The sequence below is a fragment of the Hyaena hyaena genome, unplaced genomic scaffold, assembly GCF_003009895.1.
Source record: "Hyaena hyaena isolate Hyena2069 unplaced genomic scaffold, ASM300989v1 scaffold_339, whole genome shotgun sequence".
Classification (NCBI taxonomy): Eukaryota; Metazoa; Chordata; class Mammalia; order Carnivora; family Hyaenidae; genus Hyaena; species Hyaena hyaena.
This window is the reverse complement of record NW_024080971.1, coordinates 146257-170333: the sequence shown is the minus strand read 5'-3', so window position 1 is coordinate 170333 and position 24077 is coordinate 146257. Positions and strand designations below refer to the sequence as shown.

At 38.7% G+C, this 24077-nt stretch overlaps 1 protein-coding gene across 1 annotated transcript in view; it reads left to right on the top strand.

Moving 5' to 3' along the window:
* Positions 1-23375, top strand: part of CEP350 (centrosomal protein 350) — a 144197-nt gene extending 120822 nt beyond the window's left edge. The window contains exons 34-38 of the mRNA XM_039249495.1: positions 848-2844; positions 3704-4111; positions 4214-4360; positions 7618-7740; positions 19513-23375. Of these exons, the coding sequence (XP_039105426.1) occupies positions 848-2844; positions 3704-4111; positions 4214-4360; positions 7618-7740; positions 19513-19677 (2840 nt within the window). The 3' untranslated portion in view covers positions 19678-23375. The remainder of the gene's footprint in view (positions 1-847; positions 2845-3703; positions 4112-4213; positions 4361-7617; positions 7741-19512) is intronic.
* The last annotated feature ends 702 nt before the right edge of the window (positions 23376-24077 follow it).

The following is a 24077-nucleotide window of genomic DNA, read 5'->3' as shown; positions in this document are numbered from 1 at the left end:
GATAATAATTATTGAAATTTTAAGTTACTTTTATATAAAGTGATTTATTGGTTATATATAAGTTCGGTGAGTAAGTCTTTGTTGTCCCAAATGTATGGTAAAAACTGAAGCATAAAGACATTAATCTAAAATGGTTCAGTGTAGGGGCGCCTGAGTGGCTCAGTCGGCTAAGTGTCCAACTTTGGCTCAGGTCATGATCTCAAGCTTCGTGGGTTTGAGCCCCGCATCGGCCTCTGTGCTGACAGCTAGCTCAGAGCCTGGAGCCTGTTTCAGATTCTGTGTCTCCCTCTCTATCTGACCCTCCCCTGCTCACGCTCTCTTGGTTTGTTAGCTCATCAAATCTTTTTTTTCTTATTCTGCAGTTTTAGTTCTTAAAATACTATATTTGCAGAAATAGTTATCTTTCTTCTTGTGTTTGCATTTGAGAGCTTAGTTGAAGTCCCCAGGAAAATTCATTCATCTCAAAGTATATTTGTCCCTACTTCGTTGTTTTCCTGTATGAAATATGTATGTAATACCCACCTGGTTTTGCATGATTTGAAGATGATCATGCAAATCAATGTCTCCATAAACTTAGAGAGCCATTTTTCTTTACTTTATAAGTTCAGACAACCCTTAAGAAATATTTCAAACTTTAAATTTCTAGTCATTCTAAATGTTCTGATTATTGTTGGGAGAATATATTCTCTTAAAGGAAAAACATACCTTATATAGTCACCAAAATAGGTTATATTGATTGACCAGAGTTTTTCCTCATGAAGATTTGGCTTTTATTTAACCTTTAGTTCCAGCAGTTGAAAGACTGTGATTAAATAATTTTGATGTGATTTTCTTCTTTTCCTTAAAGATGCTGCATTGACAGGTTCTGAGAGATCAGTATCAGAAAGGTCTTTATCTGCATATGCAAAGAGAGTGATTGAATTAGAGAGACAAACAGAAGAGCATTTTCAGACTTCATCCCCAATTATTCGATCATCAAGGAAAACCAGAGCAGAATCTGGAGATTCTTTAGAAAATGTACCTTCATTATCTCTTCTCAAAGAGTTGAATGCGCCTAATAGAATTCTGGATGTGTCAGATGCCAAGGTTGAAGAAGCTAGTCAAAAGTCAGAGATACAAGAAGTAGACTATGCAAAGTTGGAAGAGCATGTGATTGAAGATACCTATTCAAAACAGTTTAGGGAATCTGGTGTCTTACTGAAACTAGACCTGGAACAGGGAGATTCATCTGAAATTCTTTCAAGGAAAGATCTTCCTATAGATTCTGTAAATGTTCAGAAAGACTTAGTTAGATTAGCTGTTGAAAATCTTCATAAAAAACAGCTGAAAGAGAGAGAGTCAGATCAAGATACCGATCACAGTACAAACACCCAATCAGAAAAAGACCTTCATGAGCAAAGGAACATAAAGCAAAGGGACTTGTCTTTGTCCGAGCATCTTTTTGCTTCCAAGGAGACATCATACTCTGAAGATTTTGAAGTGTCTTCTTTCAAGAAAGACATATCAGCTGAATTGTACAAAGATGACTTAGAGGTGTCATCTTTGTTGTCACTCAGGAAAGGCTCTCAGTCTTGCAGAGATAAGTCACAGCCAACAAAGAACTCCACAAGTAGAGCCACTAGCTTGGGCAGCGATGATGAAATCAGTGAGTGCCTCAGTGAGAAAAGCCTTTCTGTTCATAGCAGTGTCCACTCCGAGAGGCTGTTAGAACTCAAGTCCCCTACTGAGCTTATGAAAAGTAAGGAGTGCAGTGATGTAGAGCATGAGCATGGAGTTACGGAACCCCCTCCCTTGGTTTCAGTTTCCATTGCAGATGAGTTACATGATTTCCACATTGGCGATAGGGTGTTGATTGGCAATGTTCAACCAGGAACTCTTCGATTCAAAGGTGTGACCAGTTTTGCTAAAGGATTTTGGGCTGGAGTGGAGTTGGATAAAGCTGAAGGAAATAACAATGGAACATATGATGGCATTGTATACTTTGTGTGCAGAGAGAAACATGGTATTTTTGCTCCTCCTCAAAAAATATCTCACATTCCAGAAAACTTTGATGACTATGTAGATATACATGAAGATGAGTCTTACTCAGATGGACAATATCAATACTATAATCAAGAACAAAAAGATATAGCAGATTCCAAATTTGATAGAGAAAAGGATACAGTTGAATATTTTTATGAGAACTCTCTACCTAGTATGCATGATATAGAAGCCTCACTTGATAGAAGCCTTAAAATAGAAACAGACAATGTACAGGACGTTTCCGGGCTACTTGAAGCCCATGTTCACCAGCAGTCTTCAGTGGATTCACTGATCTCTTCAAAGGAAAACAAAGACCTTGTTTCTGGTGCCATAGAAGAGGTTTCTACTGCTGTAGAAGGTGATGCTTTAGACAATGCCTTTTCTGAAGAATTAAAGCAGCAACAGCAGCAGTTGACAGAAAAGGAAGAGAACCTACATCCCGAGGTGTCAGAGAAGCTCTCTACTCCACTTCTCGATCTTTTAACAAGAGAAAAGAACCAACTGGAAGCCCAGCTGAGGTCCTCACTAAATGAGGAAAAGTCAAAGCAGCAGCTAGAAAAAGTCAGCTTACTGACAGACAGTTTGCTAACAGTCTTTGTGAAAGACACAGTCAATCAACTACAAGAAATAAAAAAAGCTAGGAATGAGAAGATCCACCTTAGCAATCAAGGGCTTCATGATGATGATCAAAAGAGTGTGCCACCCCAAGGCCTATCCCAGAATCTTGAGGAACAGTCATCAAGTGTTCCGGATTGCTTCTTAAGGTCTGAACTAGAAGATGAAAAAGAGGAGATTTCTTCACCAGATATATGTCCCAGGCCTGTAAGTATTTTATCTAGAAAGAATGTCAATTTCCCTTACCTTTTGTAGTACATTTTAACTCTTTAGCTCCTCAGTAGGTTTTTTGTGACATGTTATTTATTAGATAAAGATCACTGTACTGGTTCTTAAAGGCCTTGTAGCTGTTTTTCTGAAGTATGATGGTCTTCTGTTATGTCATGAGTGGTCACTATAGGATTGTAACAAACACTGGCAGTTATATGCTGGATTGGTGACCCCTGTGTGCTGTCCAGAGGTTAGATTCCCTTCCAGATCCACTGAACAGATTTATTTCACAGAGCTTTCCAGTGGTTCTCAACCCAGTACTTTTTTGCCTGTGAAATTATGTGTCCACCTGTTAACTCAGTCATAGTTACCTTGCAGATATTTCCAGTTGTGATGTTGATTCTGGCAAAACAGAAATATATCCACAATGACGTATACTCAGACCATTAACTTATTCAGGTTGCCCATGACCAGTTGAACAAAAATAATGATTTTGAGTAACTTGAGCTAGATAATCACTAAAGGTGAGAAATTTCATATACTGTTTCCATATCCCAGACACGCGAGAGTCCTTCAGAAACAAAATAATGGTGATTCAAAAAGAAAAAACAACTAATCAATAAGCAGTTATGAAAATTCAGTTATAAGGTTTATGTAAGCAGAATTATGGGAAACAGGATACTTTCTCCTTAAATTATTAGTAGCCACCATGTTATTTTTGTTTTGCTTCTAGAGAAATAGTAATCTACAAATAATATATTTGCTTTGTCTTTAAAAACAAAAAACCCCCCAACACCCAGATGAATGATCTGAGGTCGCTAAACGGTGCTCTGTTTAAATGGTTCCATTTCTGTAGGAGAGTCCAGTATTTGGTGCCAGTGGACAAGAGGAACTTGCTAAAAGACTTGCTGAACTTGAGATCAGCCGGGAGTTCCTGAGCGTGTTAGGAGATGATCAAGACTGGTTTGATGAAGACTTTGGTTTGAGCTCTTCTCACAAGATCCCCAAAAACAAGGCAGAAGAAACAATTGTACCTCTAATGGCAGAACCTAAAAGAGCTCCCCAAAAGCCATGTGAGACACTGTTGACAGTCCCACATACCACAGAAGAAGTAGAAACTCTTGTACATAATGCAGCAGAAGAACTCTGGAAATGGAAAGAATTAGGTCATGATCTTCACAGCATCAGTGTTCCTACAAAACTGCTTGGCTGTGCCAGTAAGGGTCTAGATTTAGAAAGCACTAGTAAAAGAGTCTACAAACAGGTATGTAACCTGGAGGGATAATTTTAATTTTTACACTAATGTCTGTTGTTTGAAATTTGGATTCTTAGCCATTTTATTTTTGTTTCATTTTTCTCTGTCAAGGCGGTTTTTGATTTAACAAAAGAGATTTTTGAGGAAATATTCGCAGAGGATCCCAACTTGAATCAACCCGTCTGGATGAAGCCATGTAGAATCAATTCCAGTTATTTCCGACGAGTGAAAAACCCAAATAACCTTGATGAGATCAAGGTAAACTGCAAACTAGAGAGTATCCCTTTTTTTGACTTCCTGTTCATTTATGCAGATCTGTAAATGTCATAAAAGCTAGTACTCTTCTGTATTATTCTCCTTCTGTTCTCAAGAAGGAAATACCCACTTTCACATAGCGGGCTTTCAGTATATGTTTGTTGATTGATGAAGTCCATGAGGAGTGGAGGGATGGGGTGAGAGGGAGTCCTGAATCCTCAAGTTATTGCAAAGCATAACTTTTAACATTTTCTATGTATACATAATTTATAGTATTTAAGAAAAAATTAAGAAATACTCTGGGAGATATATTATTGCACTTCATTGGAATTTCAGGTAAATTTTTGGCAATTTAGAGATCATGGTATAGTATTCTAGAAGTACACCTGAAAACATGGCTTATATAAAATATGCCAGCCCTAGACAGGTGTTACCTTTTCGTCTTTGATTGTGGAGGTCTCAAATTAGTAATGTTTTAAAATATGTGGGATAGTAACATGATATATAAAAAATATTTGTTATCTAAGAAGCCTCTGAAAAGATAAAGTGCCCTGAAGCTACAGTGACTCCCAGCAAAACTTTCAAGTCACATTGATGGAAATCTCTGCCTGTTCACATGTTTCTTTAATATAGCAAAGGTTACATTTCCAGCGCAGTGCCTCTCGAGCTGGATTGTGCATATGAATCATTGGGGATTTGGTTAAAATGGAGATTCTTACTCAGCAGGTCAGGAGTAGAACCTGAGATTCTGCATTTCTAACAGACTCCCAAGTGATGTGGACGCTGTTGACCCTAAAACCTACGCTGAGGAGCACTCTCTGGAGTTGTGTTTTCCAGACTTATTTGATCACAGAAAGCCGCCCCCTACATCCTCCCCCATAGCATACCTCCAACTACAGTTGATCCTTGAACATCGTTGGGGGTTAGAGCTGCCACCCCCCTACTCCATTGAAAATTATTAACTATTAATAGCCTACCATAAACCTTACTGATAACATAAACAGTTAACACATGTTTTTTATGTCACATGTTTTATATGCTATATTATTATAATACAGTAAGCTAGAGGAAAGAAATGTCACTAAGAAAATCTTAAGGAAGAGAAAATACATTTATGGTACTGTTATGTATTTCTTGAAAAAACATCTGTGTATAAGAGGGTCAACACAGTTCAAACCCATGTTGTTCAAGGGTCACCTGTACTCCTCTTACTGGTGTATTTTCTTACATCATACAGGAGTGTATGTAGACTGCTAAAACACAGTAAAGAACATCGACATTATTTTGGTATGTCATGTGGAGGCATTGCCTAAGCAATTTAGTCTTTTTTAATTGAGATATAATTAACATTATATTAGTTTCGGGTATACAACATAATGATTCGATTATTTGTCTATATTATTAAAAAAAAGATCAGCACAACAAATCTAGTTAGCATCCATCATTACATATGGTTACAAATTGTTTTGTGTGATGAAAAAATTTTAAGATCTACTCTCCTAGTGACTTTCAAACGTACAAATACAGGATTACTTAACTGTAGAAAGCTTTTGAAAATATTTTGCACTCGTAGAACACTAGCAGATATTTAGGAGGTGTCATGTATGCTTACATTGAAGGTAGGCAAATGCTGGCCCACAGGCCCCATCCAGCCTACCACCTGTTCTTATAAATGAAGGTGTCAACTGGGCCACAGCCACACCCATTTGTTTAACTGTTGTCTCTGGCTGCTTTCCTGCTACAACAGCAGACTTTGGTAGTTATGACAGAGACCATATGGCCCATGAAGCCTAAAATATTTACAGTCTGGCCCTTTACAGAAGTTGGCTGACCCCTGCTTAAATTAAAGTAGGAAAAAGAAAAGCTTTCAAAATTAATTTTTTTTATTTAAAAAAATTTTTATGTCTTTATTTTTGAGAGAGAGACAGAGTGTGAGTAGGAGAGGGGCATAGAGAGAGGGAAAAACAGAATCTGAAACAGGCTCCAGGCTCTGAACTGTCAGGACAGAGCCCGACGTGGAGCTCGAACCCACGAACTGTGAGATCATGACCTGAGTCCAAGTCGGATGCTTAACCGACCAAGCCACCCAGATGCCCCTCAAAGATTAATTTTGACTCACTAGGAAAAAAAGAAAACTTTTAAAATGATTTTCAGCTTTGAGGAATAAAGTATCAGAATTGCCTGGGGAGCTTTTTCAAAATGCAAGAGTATTCCATTTCTTTCAGTGCTCCAATGTTGATACATCCTTGAAAGAAAAAATGGGTGTGGAATGGTGTAGTTTGGGGCACATTAGTAGTTTGGGAATCTTCTTAAATGATTTTGATTCATAAATGTGTCTCTTTCCCCCCATTAAGAACTTTTTTTTGTTAACAGAACAACCATAAAAAGTTGTAAAAATCAATTGTTTTATTAATAACAAGGAAAAAATAAGCTGAACTAATATAAGATACATAATTGGACACCTGGGTAGCTCCAGCAGTTGAGTGTCCAACTCTTGATTTCGGCTCAGGTCATGATCCCAGTGTTGTGGGATTGAGCTCTGTGTGAAGCCTGCTTAAGATTCTCTCTTTCCTTCTGCCCCTCTTCCCCACACATGCTCCCTCCCTCTCTCTCTCTCTCTCTCAAATAAAAAAATATTTAAAAAGATAGGATACATAATACATATCAACAATCATCAGAATGCATATATCAATATAACACACAGTGATGCTGCCCAGCAGTTTTAATATTGAAATAGTAAAGTGTTTTTAAGGATGATAGTTTAAATATTGTTAGTAAAATTATCATGCTTTTTATATTGAAGTGTTGATTAATATTTTTACAGTTCAACATATTCAGTCATGATGCTTCAAAACAAATTATCCCAGCCAAAGCTTGCGCTTTGCTCCCATGTATTGCTTCCAGCCTTTGTGTGGGATTCTGCAGCTGCAGAGATTTGTTTTATGCTTTCTCTAATAGTTTTGCCTGCGTGAAGTTAGCCAATGGTGGTTTATGGATAGAGGGGACTCTGAAGTGATTTTTCTTTGCAGATTCATCAGTGGGTTTTAGTTTTGTATGTTGTGTAAAAACAAAAATTCTTCAAGTGAACAAAGTCAGAGCATTTGGAATGCTTTTGTCTTCAAATTGCTAAGTGGAACTGTAAGTGGAAGAAATTTGTATGGTCTTTTATTATAAATGCTATGTTCTTAACATGCACCTGCATTATAAGCACTGACTCTCAGAAACTTGGTTTGTTTCATTCCTTCCTCTTATTTTCACAGAACTTCATAGCCACCGAAGTGCTCAAGTTGTTTAGTCTTAAAAAGGAGCCAAACCACAAAACAGATTGGCAGAAAATGATGAAATTTGGAAGAAAGAAAAGAGACCGAGTGGATCATATCCTGGTCAGTGTATATAACTGAAATATGTGTATTTTGACTATCTATTATGATAAGGAAGCCATAAAGCCTTCACTTGCTACATTTCTGCTCCTCAGTTTTGGAACTTGCTTTCTTTGAACTTGGCAGATGAATATTTAACTGACCAGTTTTGTGGGTGTGGAGAACCTGAGAAATAAAAAGCAAGCTGAATGGAAGCAGAATTTAAAGTACGGCATTAAGAAGAGATCATTGTAGACTCTGGGGCCAGACTGCCTGCATTTAAATCCCTGTTTGGCCATATAGCTGGTGTGTGATCTTGGACAAATTATCTAATAATCTTGTGTCTTGTCTCCCTATCTGCAATCTACTAAGACAGTTATTAAGAGAATTAAAAGTATGTTTACATATGTATGTATAGAAGAGGTCCCTGGCTATATATAAGTCAGTAAGCACTCGCTATTATCGTTTCCTCCTCATTATTATTATCTAGAGCTTTTAGCTGGATAGGATTTATTCCATTTGGCAGTTGATTTCCCTAGCACTAGAAAAATATTTCTCAAACAAAAAAAAAAAAAAAGAAAGATAAAGGAAAGGAAAAAAAAAGTCATTCTTTTCTTTGTTCCCTAAAAGAATGTTAAGCCATAGCAAACTTTAGGAAACTCGTTACTTGATTCTGGTTTCTCTATAAACATTTTCATTCTGAACCTTTTCATCTTGTCTGTATTTATATTCATATACCAAAAAACAAGTGAAAAGCTTAAAGTAATCAATTTTCCCCAAGTATACACCTTTTCCATTGCTTCATTTACTCGATAACAACCATACTAGATAAACATTTATTTAGAGTTTTATACTTTGCCGTTCTTTTTCATGCCTTATTTAATCCTCACAATAATTATAGGAGGCAGGAAGGACTCGTGTTACTCTGTTTTACAAATGAGGAAGTTTAGGGGCACCTGGCTGGCTTAGTCGGTGGAGTATGTGACTTTTGATCTCAGAGTTTGAGTTCAAGCCCCATGTTGATTGTAGAGATTACTTAAAAATAAAAAAATCTTGGGGCACCTGGATGACTAAGTCATTTGACTCTTGATTTCAGCTCAGGCCATGATCCTAAGGTCATGAGATTGAGCCCCACATGAGGCTCTACACTGAGCGTGGAGCATGCTTAAGAGTCTGCCTCCCTTTACACCCTCTGCCCCACCTATGCTCTCTCTAAAAATGAATGAAATAAAAAATAAAAAATGTTTATAATAAGTTTAGACTCAGATATTAAGTGACTTGCCCAGCAATAAGAGCCAAGATTTTAAGCAATTAGTTCTTCATAGATCTTTGCCTCTTAAGAACGTGAGCTTGTTCTCATAGTTCTACAGCAGCGTAAAGTGTGAATTATTGTTAATTTCTAAGTTGTTACTTTCTCCACTTCTTATGGAATTTAAGAAGAAAGCATGTCAGGAAACATTCATATACCCTTCTGTCAGTTAAATTAATCATGTCCTCCATAAATCATCTCAGTACACACATTGAGTCAAGAATTGTGCCAATTCAGGACTGATGTGACAGTGGTAAACAAGACAGACCTAGACCCTGCCTTCGTGGATTTACAGTTTGCTGGCAAAAACTAGCCATTGATATATAACTTATACAAGTAAATTAGAAATTTTATCAATTATAAATTAAATGATAAAAATAGAGGAACAGGGAGCTGTTGTATAAGCATAAACCAGAGGAAACTGATCTAATGAGGATGGTCAGGGCAGACCTCCGTGAAGAAGTGACATTTGAGCTGAGATTTGAAAGGTGAGTAAGTATTAACTGAGCTCTAAGATAGAAGAACAATTCAGGGAGAGCAAACCATGTTTGCAAGGACCTGGAATGAGGGGCACAGGCTTGAGCTGAAATGTTAGTGCAGCTGGAGATGGCATCAACCAGAGAGGGAGAGGCTGTATCCATCAGGGCTTTGTAAGACACAGTAAGGATTTTGGATTTTATTGTAGAAGCAAGGAGTTTAAGCAAGAGAGATTACAAAACCCAATTTGCAGTTTTAAAAATGCCGGAAATGGGGCACCTGGGTGGCTTAGTCAGTTAAACATCTGACTCTTGATTTCAGCTCAAGTCATGATCTCATGGTTCATGAGTTCAACTCCCACGTCGGGCTCTGCACTGATAACGCAGAGCCTGCTTGGGATTCTCTCTCTCCCTCTCTGCCCCTCCCCTGTTCATACTTTCTCTTTCTTAATAATAATAATAATATAAAAATAATAAAAGAATTTTAAAAAATAAAATTAAAATGCTGGAAGAATCCTTCAAAAGAAATGTGTGGAAGAAAAAAGACCAGCTAGAAGGATGTAGCCTGTAGGTCAAAGGTGACTGTTTAGGTTTATTAAAACAAAACTTTTTAGCTAAGTTTATCTTAAGCACATGTCAAGTAAATGAGGAAGCCAGCATAGTTAGTGTGCCAGTGCAGAATGAACAGAGGGAAGGCTTAATGCGTGTGGCTTCCAGCTGGTTACAGATAGCTCTTCACATAGTTATAAAAATGTCATCGTCACAGCAAAGGAAGTGGGGGAAGGGGAGGCAATAATTTGGAGGCATCTTCAGACTGGAATTATCAGAAATAAAAAGTAATATATCTCCAAGTGAACAATAAACGAATTGATTTGTAGCTCTTTATTACATGTATCCAAAACTAAGATATTGTCTTTGGAAGGCATAGGCTTCCATTGGTGCCAGATAGGGTCACTTACACAGGAAAACATCTGTCTCTCCAGCAGTTTTCCGAAAAGTCTTAAATAGCAAACACAAATTCCTTTTGCTAGTATATTATTATAATTTGGGTGCGGGTGATGTCAATGTGTAACAATTCAGGAGATTTGGGAGGTGGGAAAACAGAAACAATATATATTATGTGAATATTCCTTTTGCTGGTCATAAACTGTTTTTCACCTTCCTATAGAGAGACCTGGGCCTACGTAACTTGTTTCAGGAGTTCACTCTTAATGTGTAGCAAAATGATACTGTTAGTTCCTTGAGTTAATAAAAAATGCTAAGTAAACTCCTCTCCCATTATTAGATTTAGCCAACCTAGCATCTGGAGATTCTAATGTTTTTGTATTTTATAGAGAGATTGAGATTCAAAGCAACAACTTTTTATATCACATGGACCAAAACTTTTTCCCATAATACAAAAGAAAAATCATTATTATAAAACAATCATGCTCATTTTAGAAAATATAGAAAATACTGAGAAATCAAGAAAATCATGATAATCTCACCACCTAGGTAGCTCTTAATAATGTGATATATAGACTTTATACAGAGTCTTTATACAGAGGACTTTTTTAAACAATTGAGATCATGGTCTCTTTGTTTTGTAATCTGATTGTTTTTACTCAATAAAATGTGAACGTTTTTTCTTGTCACTAAATGTTCCTCTATTTTATATCACATTTAATAACTTCAGCCCATTTTATTTTTGTGAAAATATAGTAATTGTTGTATGGACATACCATCATTTATTTAACCAGTCAGGAATATTTTTGCTCTTTTAAACAACAGTGTTATAATAAACATCTTGTGATATGGTAGATCTTTGTACCTATTTCCAGTAATTTCCTTAGGTTAAATTCCCTAGAAATAGAATCGCTGATTAAAAGCATATGCAGAATGTTAAGGCTTATGTATGTGTTGTCAGATTGTTCTCCAAAAAGGTTGTAGCAATTATACATCCTTACCAGCACCGTATAAGAGTGGAGGCCTCCCACCTGTGCCAATACTAGCCATTACCAGTTCTTAAATCTTTACCAAAGGAATGAGCTCATTTTGCTCCATGTGATTTTATTTTCAAGGTGGTTAATATTTTTACTTGTTAATTGGTTATTCTAAATCTTTTGCATGTTTAATCCTTAAAAATTTCCAAATGCCAAAAAAAGAACAGAAAATAATACAGAAACAGTGTGTCCATTTTCTAACATACATACGTTAGTATTTGTTACTCTCACAAACATGTCAGCTCCGAGCCTTTATCTGCAGATGTTCTTATCTCAGCCCCTGCTCTTGAATTCCAGCTTACGTGCTTAATGAATTCTAGGACGATCGTTCTTCCACTTCAGCAGTTTGAAGATACTATTTTCCTGTAATCTGACCTTTCTTGCTGGTCTTGAGACATCTGCTGATTGCTCTTTGTAGGGAATCTGTCTTTTCTTTTTGGTTTCTGTGGAAGATTGTGTGTGTGTCTGTGTGTTCGTCTCACAGTTTCCCTGGATGTGTCTACATGTGGAGTTTTATTTTTTCCTGCTTTGGACTTACTGTGCTTATTAAATCTATGGGTTCATACCTTTACTCAGTTATGGAAAATTCTCAGCTATTGTCTCTTAGGATATTGCCTCTTCCCAAGTCTCCAGTTCCCTGTGGCGCTTTTCTGGACATCCCTTTGCCCCTGGTCTCTCTTCAACGGTGCTTAATTCCTCCCCTTAATAGTTGTAGCTCTTGCTATTCTTTTAAAACCCTGTTTGTTCTGGTAGTCAGGATTTTCCTCTTTTCTCGAGATTTCCATATGCATTACAAATATTTTTTGTTGTATTTTACCCAATATATCTGTGTTTATACGAGAACTTTTTTGCATCACTGTACCATTTTTACTCTGATATCCTTGCCAGCTAGTTGTGGTGGTGGTGGTGTTTTAATGTACGCCAGGAGCTTTTCAATTTTTATTTCTAAGTAATGTTTGGATATTATAATTTAAAAGCAGAAGTCGTCAGTGATTAACATTTTGGTCAGCCCAATACTATAGATAAAATGAAGCCAGCTTCTCTTATACAATTGATGGGTTTTATTGTTTTCCTAGAGTTTTTACTATTGGTGATTTTGCTTAGGATATTTAGATTTTAAAGGTCCTGAAATATCCTGAGCCTCATTTAATATTTTTGGATGTGTGAATCCCAGAATGCTCCCATGGATGTTAGTGCCACTAAAATGAGAAAACAGGGCATAGTAGTCAAGAGCAAGATCTGTGGAATCATACTGTTTTTAAGGTTCCAGACTTGTCTCTACCACTTACTAACAGCGTGACTTTGGGTAAGTTACCTGTGTATCTCTCAGTCTCCCCCTCTGTAGAGTGACACCCCCATAGAATTGCTGTGATGTACTGTATGTCTTAAGTGGCATATAGGAAGCTGTCGAAAGTATTAGATCTATTATTAGGATAATCATTTTTATTGACTTACAATCATTTTATTATTTGATCCATAGCCTCCCTGTCTATAAATAGCCAGAGTCTAAATTACATCACTTAGAACTTGGGTCAGAAATTTGACCTGGTGGCATGAGATATATTATGAAAATTTTTATTTTATTTTTTTGCATTGTGAAAGTAAAAATATCATCTTTTTATTAAAAATAAATATGCTGGGGCGCTTGGGTGGCTGAGTCAGTTAAGCATCCCAAGTCTTGGTTTCAGCTCAGATCATGATCTCATGGTTCATGAGTACAAGCCCCACATTGGGACAGTGCAGAGCCTGCTCAGGATTCTCTCTCTCCTCCTCTCTCTCAAAATAAATAAGTAAACTTAAAAAAATTAAAAAAAATGTTTTTAATGTACATGCCTTTCAGCTATAGTAGTTTTAATCTGTCACCTGTGCCTGATAGGTAAAAGCGCTTTGACTCAGAGCAAGCCCCTCTGCCTAAAGGCCCTAACACTACCAGCCAGATTTAATCCCCAGTATGTTGGCACTCCGTCTTTCTACAAGATCATATAATATGTCAGCCATGTCATCAAGTTTTTCAGTACACTTTTCTGACCAATTCCAGTATTTTCTTTCCTCACAACGGTTCATCACCACACAGTCTAGTGTGATGAAAGAAAAGATTATTGTTAACACAGAAGTAAGTCATGTGAAAAGTTTAATTGGAAAAGGGGCTCTGATGTATGTATGCATAAATACCATGCTTCACAACGATAAGAACTAGAGAAAATTATTCACATAATTTCCTTGTTAAAGCATTACTGAAAGGGGTCCGCTGAGCCCCCAGGAGCATCTGTGGCCCAGTCAAATTAACCCAATCAATCAGTCATTTCTTATGGACCTGCTGTGTGCTAAGTAGTACTCTAGGTCCTGGGAATACATTAGTGAACAAACCAGACAAAACGCAAGGAGCTTTCGTTCTAGTAAGGGAGATGGATACACAAGAAAAATAAATCTATAGAGACAATAAGGGACTATTGGAGGTTGCAGTTCTAGATGGGATAGCTGGGAAAGGCTTTACTGAGCAGATGGCATTTGTTTAAAGGACTGAGGGAAATGAAGTGAGCTGAGCAGTCATCCAGGGGAAGAGCATTCTGGAAAAGATACATTGGGCCTTGATTATTGGGGAAAAGTCAGTGGGTAGGTAGCAGAGTGAGGAGTCAGAAAAAGTAGTAGGAGATGATGTCCCAGAAGTATCGGGGTGTCTGTGTATATGAGTGTACAAGCACACATGGCCAGAGGGCCAGATCATGTAGGGTTTAATTGGCCCTTGTAAAAACTAGGTTTTATGCTGAATAAGATCAGCAGACATTGAAGGTTTGAGCAGAAGAGTGATGTGCTCTGACTTACTTAACAGGACCACTTTGGCACAGTAGTGTGGAGAATAGACTGAGGGAATGGTAGCAAAGGCGGGAGCAAGGAGACCAGCAGGATATTGTCATAACCCAGACGGGTGATACAGGGGCCGGCACCAGTTTGGTGGTGTTGAGGTGGTAAGAAGTGGTCAGATTCTAGACAGATTTTCAAAGTAGAATGGAATTGCTGATGAATTGAGTGCGCCATATAAGAGAGAGAAAAGTATTCAGAATAAGTCCATTGGGTTGGCCTGAACGACTTGAAGGATAGAATTTCCCTTTGCTGATCTGAGGAAGACCGAGAGGAGCAGGTTGGGAAGGAATATCAGGAGTTCTGTCCTGAACCTGTTAAATTTGAGGTGACTGATAAATATCCAAATGGAGAAACTGAAGAGGCAAGTGGACATATGAGTCTGGAGCTCAGGCACGAGACCCAGGCTGGAGGTAGGACGTGAAAGTGGTGGACACACAGATGGCAGCCAAAGCTCTGAGACCAAGAGAGTGTAGACGAATAGGGAGGAAGTCCAAGGACTAATTCCCGACACACTCCAATGTTTCAAGTATTCAGAAAATGAGGGGGAACCAACAAATGAAACCAAAAAGGAGCAGCCAGTGAAGTAGAAGCAAGCCAGGGGAGGGTGGGCTCCTGGAAGCCAGGGGAGTGTTTCAAGGAGGAGGCAGGAATCAACTGCATGGGATATAGCTAATTGGTCAGGAAATATGAGAACTGAGGATTCACCATGGGATTTAGCAACGTGGAGGTCTTTACTGATCTTAATAACGTTAATACAAGGACTTTGGGTGGCGTTGGGTGGCGTGCATGAGATAAACATTGTATTTTCAGTAGGTTTCAAGAGAGAACAAGAGATTATAATGTGAGAGCAAAAATGGACATGTCAAAGGGGTTTTTTTGTAAAGCAAAAGATGGAGAGGGACATGGTGACAAGAGCACATTCTCATAGCTTGAAAGAAAGAAGCTGACAGGAAAAAGTTAGTGATGGTGCAGAGAAATTGTGATGGAGCAGAGCATGGCGTGAACATGGGAACATGTCCGAGTCGGCATGGTGGCATCCGCACCGTGGACGGGTGCCCTCCCGCTGAACGTGGGCACTTGTGACGGGATGAACTATTGTAATAAACATTCCAGAATAAACAGGTGGCTTCCTCCAAAAGTTGCTTTCCAAAAAAAAAGGTGTAATTTAGCTGCCATCGCTCAGACTAGGAAGGTCCCTAATCAATCTAACTCTACCCGTGTCTGTAGGCATTATTTGAGGTGAGTAAAATACAAAGAAAGTTTTTTTAGACAAAAGTGCTTCCATTAGCCAAAAAGAAGAAGAAAGTCTTTCAGCTCCAGGTCCCATTCACTCTGTGTCTACCACTCCAGAAGGACATTAATTTTTATCTTAGGTTAGCTATGACTGTGATGAGCTATTTTTAGCAACGCAGCCTCAAAGTGATTGTGATGTGGAATGAAGGACAGGAAAGTAGACCAACCCGTGTACATCCTGTACACCTAGTAGCCTTGGAAAAGGCTTCTCCTGTGTGTGCGGCTGCACTAAGGACAGATCCTGTAGAGAAACCACCGAGCTTATGATTGAGTCTCCCTTACAAGTTAAGGCCTGACACGGTACGAGATCACTCCTGACAGTCTACTTACTGTTGGTAAGTTCTTTCTCACAATAAGCCTAAAAGGGTTTTCGTATAATTAATTATAATTTACTTCTCCAGCTTCAGGGTTTTATCTAACGATTTGAATTCTTCTCGCGTGCGTTTGAGGGAGCTCTCCTGTTGCACCAGAGTGCTGTCTGACAGTGTTTTTAAGTCTCCTCAACATCTTTCACTTTACCTCTTTTTTTTTTTTTCCAGTGTCCCTCTTTAAATACTGTGCTTAGAATTGACCATATAATATTCTGTGTATTTAATTAGTATAGACCAACAACCTTTCTTTTTCTAGATACTACACTTTGGCTAATGCAGTTTATGATTACATTTGTTTTATTTTTAACTACATCATTCTCACAGGACTCACAAAAACTTAGGAAAACCCCATGACCAAAATTTTATCCTGTCCCTCTGTAATTATTTGGGGGCCCCAAATACAGGACCTTATTGTTTAACTGCATCATCTTACTAAATTTGGCTCTTCATTCCAAGCTTCCCGTATATTTTTGAGTTCGTTCTTCCGACGTAGTTCTGTTTCTCCACTTCTTGTTACCTCTAAAATTCATCTGAGTTATTGCTAAAAATGATGAACTGGACAGAGCCAAAGACAGCCTTTTAGCATTCACTAAAAAATCCATGTGCCAGATGTGTATTTAGCACATTCATTTGCACCGTCCTTGTCACTGAGGAATTAAAGCTGAAAGAAGAATCTTGAGCTCACAGCCTAGGAAAACAGATACATAGAGTACAGTTTTGCCAGATAATGAAATATGAACAAGATAGACTGGGAGCACAGAGGGAAAAGCTCCCAAGAGTCTTTCAGGCAGAAACTTCCTTACAGGTTAGTAGTTGCCTTGTCCTTTAATCAAAAAAAAACAAAAACAAAAACAAAAACAAAACAAATCCACCTAACTGACCTATTTCTCTTCCCCATTTTGTTCACAAGGATATGGTGAAAGACCCTGACATATGCTCGCTGAAATCTGGCCACATTCTATTTACCACATTTTTCTTTTCTACCAGCCTCATACTCTGTCAAAATAAAAGAAAATGAAGTTAATATTAGACTGACTTTTTCATGTAATTTAATTAATTTGTATAATATATATTAATTTGCCACACATGCATAACATATCTGCGGGAACAGGGGAAATGTATAAGAAAATAGAATAGACTCCAAAAGTTAGAAGATAAAAACAGAGGCAGATCTACAGGCTGTGAGATCCCTCAGTTGCCATAGTTGAAGTTCTAAGTTGGGCTTTGTGCATTTTGATGGCCAATGCAAAATGGAAAGCATGATATTAGTCCTCACCAGCTGAAAGGAAGATGGTTCCTGCTCTTAATGGAGGAACAAAGCTTTTGCTAAAGCAGATGAGGGCACTGTGGAGACTCATCGTCCATGCCCTGAGCTAACACATGATGTCCTGAGCGTGCATTCTACTCTAAGGCCACAATCAGTTACATTAGGACAGTGTTTCCTAAATTTTGTTATCGGGGAGGAAATTGCTCAAAGAAAAGATTTAATATGAAAGGTTGAGAAAACTTAGAAAAAGGAAAGATGTGCAACTTGGGACAAAATTCATGGGAGATATGAAATCTTACGGGGAGACACACCTGTTAGCTTTCCCCGAACATGGTTCTCCCTCAACACCAGTTTAAGAAGGGTCGTGGTAGGCTGTTGCATACAGCATCCTTCGTGAGAGGACCACCACTTCCCTGGGAGGTTAATTGTGTTTCTTACACATCCATACAAAATGATTCCTGAATTAAATAAGTTTCTTTACTGGTGGACTTCTTTTTAATGGTCTAATGTACATTGTGAAACTCCCAGAGGGAGTTTTCTGAAACTTATTTGACCTTGGCGGCCTTTCTGGTGGTATATCTGTTCACGGATCATGAATCAGGTAACAGAAGAAATGAATATTTTATAAATCCCTCAAGCATCCCCTCCTCAAAGAGAAAGAATGTGGCAGCCACTGGGTCATAGATTTGTCAGCCCTGGCCAAGTGCACGTGTCGGGCAAGGCTGTTCTTCCATCCTGTTCTCAAACTCCAGGGCAGTGGAGAGTCTTCGCATTTCCTCCTAACAGGAAACAGGGTACAAATGCCCACCTTCACTTCCCCTGCCTCTTTCGAGATGAAACTCCGATCAGGGCAAGTCAGGTATTTGTGGTCATAGGGCTTTTTTGCCAAGTTAGATTTATGGTAGACACTCCAGGCACTGAATTTCTCACTAGATCAGGTTTTACCATCCACTTCTCCACCTGACCTCCAACCCACATAGAGTATCGTTACATACTGTAAGTAGCACGTGTTTTTTTGTTTTTGTTTTTTTTTTAAGTACTCTTTAAAAATTGTAAGCAAGCAAAAATGTCTTGGACAGTTCTAACTTGATTGGTTTTACCTTGGGAATCCCCAATCCCTAAGATGCAATTAATATTGTAATAACATTGTATGATAACAGATGGTACATACAATGTAATAACATTGTAGGATAACAGATGGTAACTACACTTGCCATGGTGAGTAGGGCCTAATGTATGGAATTGTTGAATCACTGTGTCATACACCTGAAACTAATTAATATTCTGTGTCATCTATACTTCAGTTTAAAAAAAAAGAGCAAGTGTTACATAACTGATTTTTAAAATAAATTTAAGCAGTAATACATTTTAAAAATAGTGTAATGAAGGGGTGCCTGGGCGGCTCAGTCTGTTAAGCATCTTACTTACTTCATGTCATAATCTCATGGTTCATGAGTTTGAGCCCCACGTCAGTCTCTGTGCTGACAGCTCAGAGCTCTGTGTCTGTCTGTCTCTCCCTCTCAAAAAATAAACATTAAAAAAATAAATATACTGTAATAAATATTAGACTTCATTTACTTATAATATTCTAAAATCACATTCAGTATTTTTTGGATATATACATTTTATCATTATAAATCCATATATCTAATAGTTTACATTCTTCTCTTTCCCTTAAATCTTTATACACATTCACTTATGTTGTCGTAGACAACATAAAATTAAAAATCCTTAATATCTAAAATATCTTGAAAAAATTTTTTTTAATGTTTACCTTTGAGACAGAGAGACAGAGTGTGAGCAGGGGAAGGGGGGAGAGAGAGACAGAGACACAGAATCTGAACAGGCTCCAGGCTCTGAGCCGTCAGCACAGAGCCCAGCGTGAGGCTCGAACTCATGATCTGTGAAATCATGACCCGAGTCAAAGTCAGACGCCTAACTGACTAAGCCACCCAGGTGCCCACCCAGTATCTAAAATATCTTAATAAAATAGTGGAATATTTAAATTCCATTTTGACAGTTTTGAGGCCATTTTTATTTTACTCAGCAGTTGAGTTTTTCCATTCTTCTTGCAACTTTAAAAGGATCTTGAAGTTATCATAGAAACTCCCTTTTTCTCTGACTTATTTCTTTGGGCTGTATTCTCATAATAAATATTGGTATATAATAATGTATAATATCATGCATTTATATTAATATGATTAATTTTCCAGCCTTTTTGTTCTCTCAATTCCAGGTCCAGGAGCTACATGAAGAGGAGGCACAGTGGGTGAACTATGACGAGGATGAGCTGTGTGTGAAGATGCAGCTGGCCGACGGGATCTTTGAGAGCTTGATCAGAGATACTATCGATGTTCTGAATCAGATCAGTGAAAAACAGGGGAGAATGCTACTTGTGTGACATCTTGCAAATAAATCGAACACTGAGTGCTAATATGAGTCCTGGGCCTTTCTGCCTCCTGATACACACCCCATCTCCATCATAACAAGAGCGCTTCTGGACTTGGTACCTTTCCTTAAAGACTACTGGTTTGGAGTTCATGGGACAATGCGGTATATCTGGTATGACAGCCTTTGCCTTTAGAGACCGTCCACTGGATTGATTGGTTATTTTCGGTGGGCAGGGCCGCACTCCTGATGTTGACACGCAGTATAATCCTACACCTCTTGTTAGCACCCCTACTGGGTCGCAGATGTGGGCTGAAAACCCCACACTCACCTCTTAGCTTAGACTAGCTTAGAGGCTATCACTTCGTTGACTCTGAAGTCAGGCGGGTGAGGTGTATAGATAACGTGCGTCCTACCATTTTGGAGATGTAATCCCGGTCTATACCATGAAAGTCATAAATGGACATTATAGTCTCTAAACAGTATTAAACCCTTTTAACCACTTCTGAATAGGCAGGTTTAATAATGTGTGCCTATTTCACATTCTGGAATTTGTTTCTTTTTGAAGACTGTTTTCTTCCATTCTTGCAGTTGAGCAGCACCGAGTGGACTGTCGAGTTAACAGAAATCAGTGGTAGCCTTGCTTTCTGAGCACCATCTAAAGGATTTTAAACTTTTGCATTAGTTTTAGTTCTCTCTCTGTGGGCATGAAAACGAGGCATGCCCCCACTGAAGACCGGGCTCAAAGGACGGATGCGGGGCTGGCTCTTCTACCCCTTCTTCTGTCCCTGCACTTTGCTTACTCCTTCCGAACCTCTACCAGCTGCTCCCAGAATCCCAGATCCTCAGGACCATCTCAGGCATCCAGGCATGGCAAAAGTGGAAATGATTCATTTTGGCCTTCAGACTTTCAACTCCCCCATCTCTCCCCAAGAAGTCAGAGACGCTGTTACTTGAATGATTTAGGAAATGAGTGTGTGCACCAAAGACACAAAGATATTGTCTATTGTTCGTGTGCTTGTTTTGCGCTATGGAACTTTTTTTTTTTTTTTAATTTATTTTCAGATAAATTATTAAGTTGGAAATGCGCGTCCCTATTCCGAGGTGAAAGATTCTTCTTGTAATAGTTAAGCTTCCGTCTTGAAGCTTCTGTGGTTCATAGTCTTTGCACAGGAAATCTATGGTTTCAACAAACCCAGACACATATCGAAGAAGGCAGTTTGATTCGGTGAAAAGAAGATGAGCTTTTCCGAGATCCCCTGCAGTAGCAGGAATGGAATAAGGTGATCGAAAGACACTGTACAACTCAGTTCTGCCTCTCCTGCAGCTTTGCTTCTCACAACGCTTACCTGTACCTGAAAAGAAATATATAGACTCCAGCTGCTACATTAGAGCACACGTGCTGCTCTCCGGGACCTCAGTACACTGCCTTCTTGACTGGTCTTTCTCGACCAGTCCCGTCCTTCTTCGAGTAATCTAGAAGAATGTGGATAATCTTAGGCGTGAATGTAAATGCCTTAATGTTGGAAGGTCCTGATTAGAAGCATGATATACGACATCCACTGGATTTCTATTTACAAATATCCTGGAATGTTAGAGCTTCAAAATATGTTAGAAAAACCCCAAAGATGGTATAATCTTTAAGAGTGCACGTTCGTTCATTTCTGCATCTCCCCTCCCAACTTGCCTTTGTGTCTCAAACGTTTCACTATGCACACGTCCATTCCTCCTTGGTTTCATCCTGTCATTATGAGAAACTTACTGAAACGATCATTGGAATATTTGCATTTTGCACAATGACTGGTCTGATAGCTCTTGACAAATAAGGAAAGCACTGAAATGTGGTGACTGGGTCTCGGGAAATGTGCAGTTGGACGCATTGCCAGCATTTCTTCTGGGCTTTTGATGTTGAGTTCCAGTCTTGTAGCCATAACGAGCAGATTGACTAAGAGAAGCTAGGGTTTCTTGGGGTTATTAACCAGTAGTGTGGAGATCTTGTTCTCATGCAGCCAAGGAAAAGCAAAGGCCTTTCTTTTTAGTCTGTGTTATTTGGAAGACAGAAAAACATCTTGTCTACATCCTTTGGCTGTTTGTAGGATTACATTGTCCTTAGGATATTGAAACTTTACAGCTGCTATAAATTTTTTATAAGTGAATATAAAAATAATATAATAGGAACATAGGTTGTTTTTCTACATTCTCATTATTTGGACCTAAATCAATTTTTAATAAGAAAGTTAATCTTTACTCTTTATGACATTATGATTCCAGAACAGGAAGAAAGTAGATCAGAGTGTGGAGTCAGCCACCCGGCCGTGGAGTTCCATGGTGAGGACGCTGCCAGGGAGTGCGGGCCTCAGAAATCCGGGCTCTGCCGTGGAGGCAGCAGTCGGTCCGTCTTGCCCCTTGTTAGAAATGGTTGTCCATAGTTTGGTAGCAGAATACAAAGGAATCTATGATTAGCAGATTTCTTATTATTTTAACTATTGGATATAACGGAAAAGGTGTTTATTGTTAGCGTTAGGACTGATGACTGTGGATACCCAGACACTCGTTCCATATTGGGATCTTTTTAATCCAGCTCTGCCTCTTCACCAAGAATCTAAATAGTCCCTCTTTCCTAATCTTTGTTCCTTCTCCCCACACTCCCATCCTCTTTCACTCTTTCTTCGTAATTCCTCTAAGAAAAAGATCTTTGCATCAGCAGTAATATCTTTTAGAATAGCACTATCAGAATTTAGTAGTAAACCAACATAGAGGCTTCAGATTTATTTCTGAGTCCAAAATAATTTGTGCTATCCAGGGTACTTAACTCTGGGTTAAATAAGTACAGGGTATAGATTCCCTCTTCAGGTCTAAACAGGAATTTTTATTCTAGGGAAAAGTGGGAAGAGCTCAAAAGTAGTTAATAAGGAAGGTAATTTGTTTTTCTTTTACCCGAAAGAAAGAAAATTCCTTCTGCGACTACAGGTCTCTGAGAAATTATCTTTCAGAAGAGATTTCATTGCTCATAAGAGTGTTGTGGCCTATTGATAAAAACAATTTTGTTCACTTTCTTGTCTTGAAAAAAAGTGGCCTTAGCTTTTTTGCAATACTTGAATAAAGTGTGTACTCGCACAGCGTAACTTTTCTGCAAGAAGTTCAAACTTACATCTTCTTTTACTACCTTAAGAATACTAGTGAATAAAAACATTAATTCAAAGAGCAAATGATAGAAACTACAATGATGTTTAATGCAAATTGTAGGAACTTACATGTTTACAAATCATCTTAAACTGGTTGTGCAGCAATTCAATAAAATATCTTTGTATTATAAAAATGTGAAGAAAAAAATGTAAACTGATGTAAAGGAGGTACTGTCATTTTAATTAACCTATGTTTAATAGCTTTCCCTTCCGGACTTTGCAAAGCCTTCTCGGTAAACACGTTGCAAAGCGTTCTCTGGGAGGCCTGGCCTCCGTGTGTGTACTGTACTGTGCAGACATGAAAAAACCCGTTTACTGTGTATGTGTAAATAGCCTGGTCACCAGGCCATTTTCAGCCAATAGTCACATCCGGTGCAGCTTGCACACGACACTTGGGGTGTGGTTTGTAAGTATGACCTGTAAAATAACTGGGATGGACTCCCATGTATACCTATGTAAATAGATTTGTTAACTGAAATGTACTTTAAGAAGAGAAAATCTGTAAATAAACTGATTTATAAGTTAATTTCGTGTCAGGTGTTTGCTTCCTTACCTTTGGAGCCAAGTATAGAAAGCCAGTCCCCGTGAAGTTCATGGGTTTCTGGTTGCCTGCGGGACGGCAGCGTAGGCTGCGCTGTGTGGCGGAGCTGTTTGCAGGGCTCACGGACGCCATCGCCGCACACAGCTGAGCAGCCTGGACTGTGACGTTCGTCACTCCTTTGTACAGTCATTTGGCACACCTTCATATCCTGATAACTGGCCACAGGGCTGGGGAGGTAGTGGGGGCAATGGATGTGGTCCCTGATCTCATGGAGCTTAAAGTCTAATGAAAGTCTCATCAAAAAGTTCCAAAACAAGGCCTCACAGATTGCAGGAGGTGCTGAAATGAAGCACACACGGGGTTTGAGAATCTTATTAACAGAAGAACCCGGCAAGGGTGGGGATAGGTCAGAGAAGAGCTCCCTGATAAATGATAACTTTGTGTTCTATAGTGATGGGCTTCTTCCCTATAATTCATGGGAAACCTCTCTTCTCCCAGGTGACTTGAATTCTGATCACCCTTGCAACATAACACGTGGAAAAGTCACACACGATTAAGTGGGCCACAAAAAAGAGCAACCATCCAATGACTAGGTGTGGAGGCTCTAATTTATTTCTAGAAATACAAGCTTGGAGAAGAGTGGAGCTAGAGATCTAGAAGAATAAAAGAATTTCAAAGATGGCAATG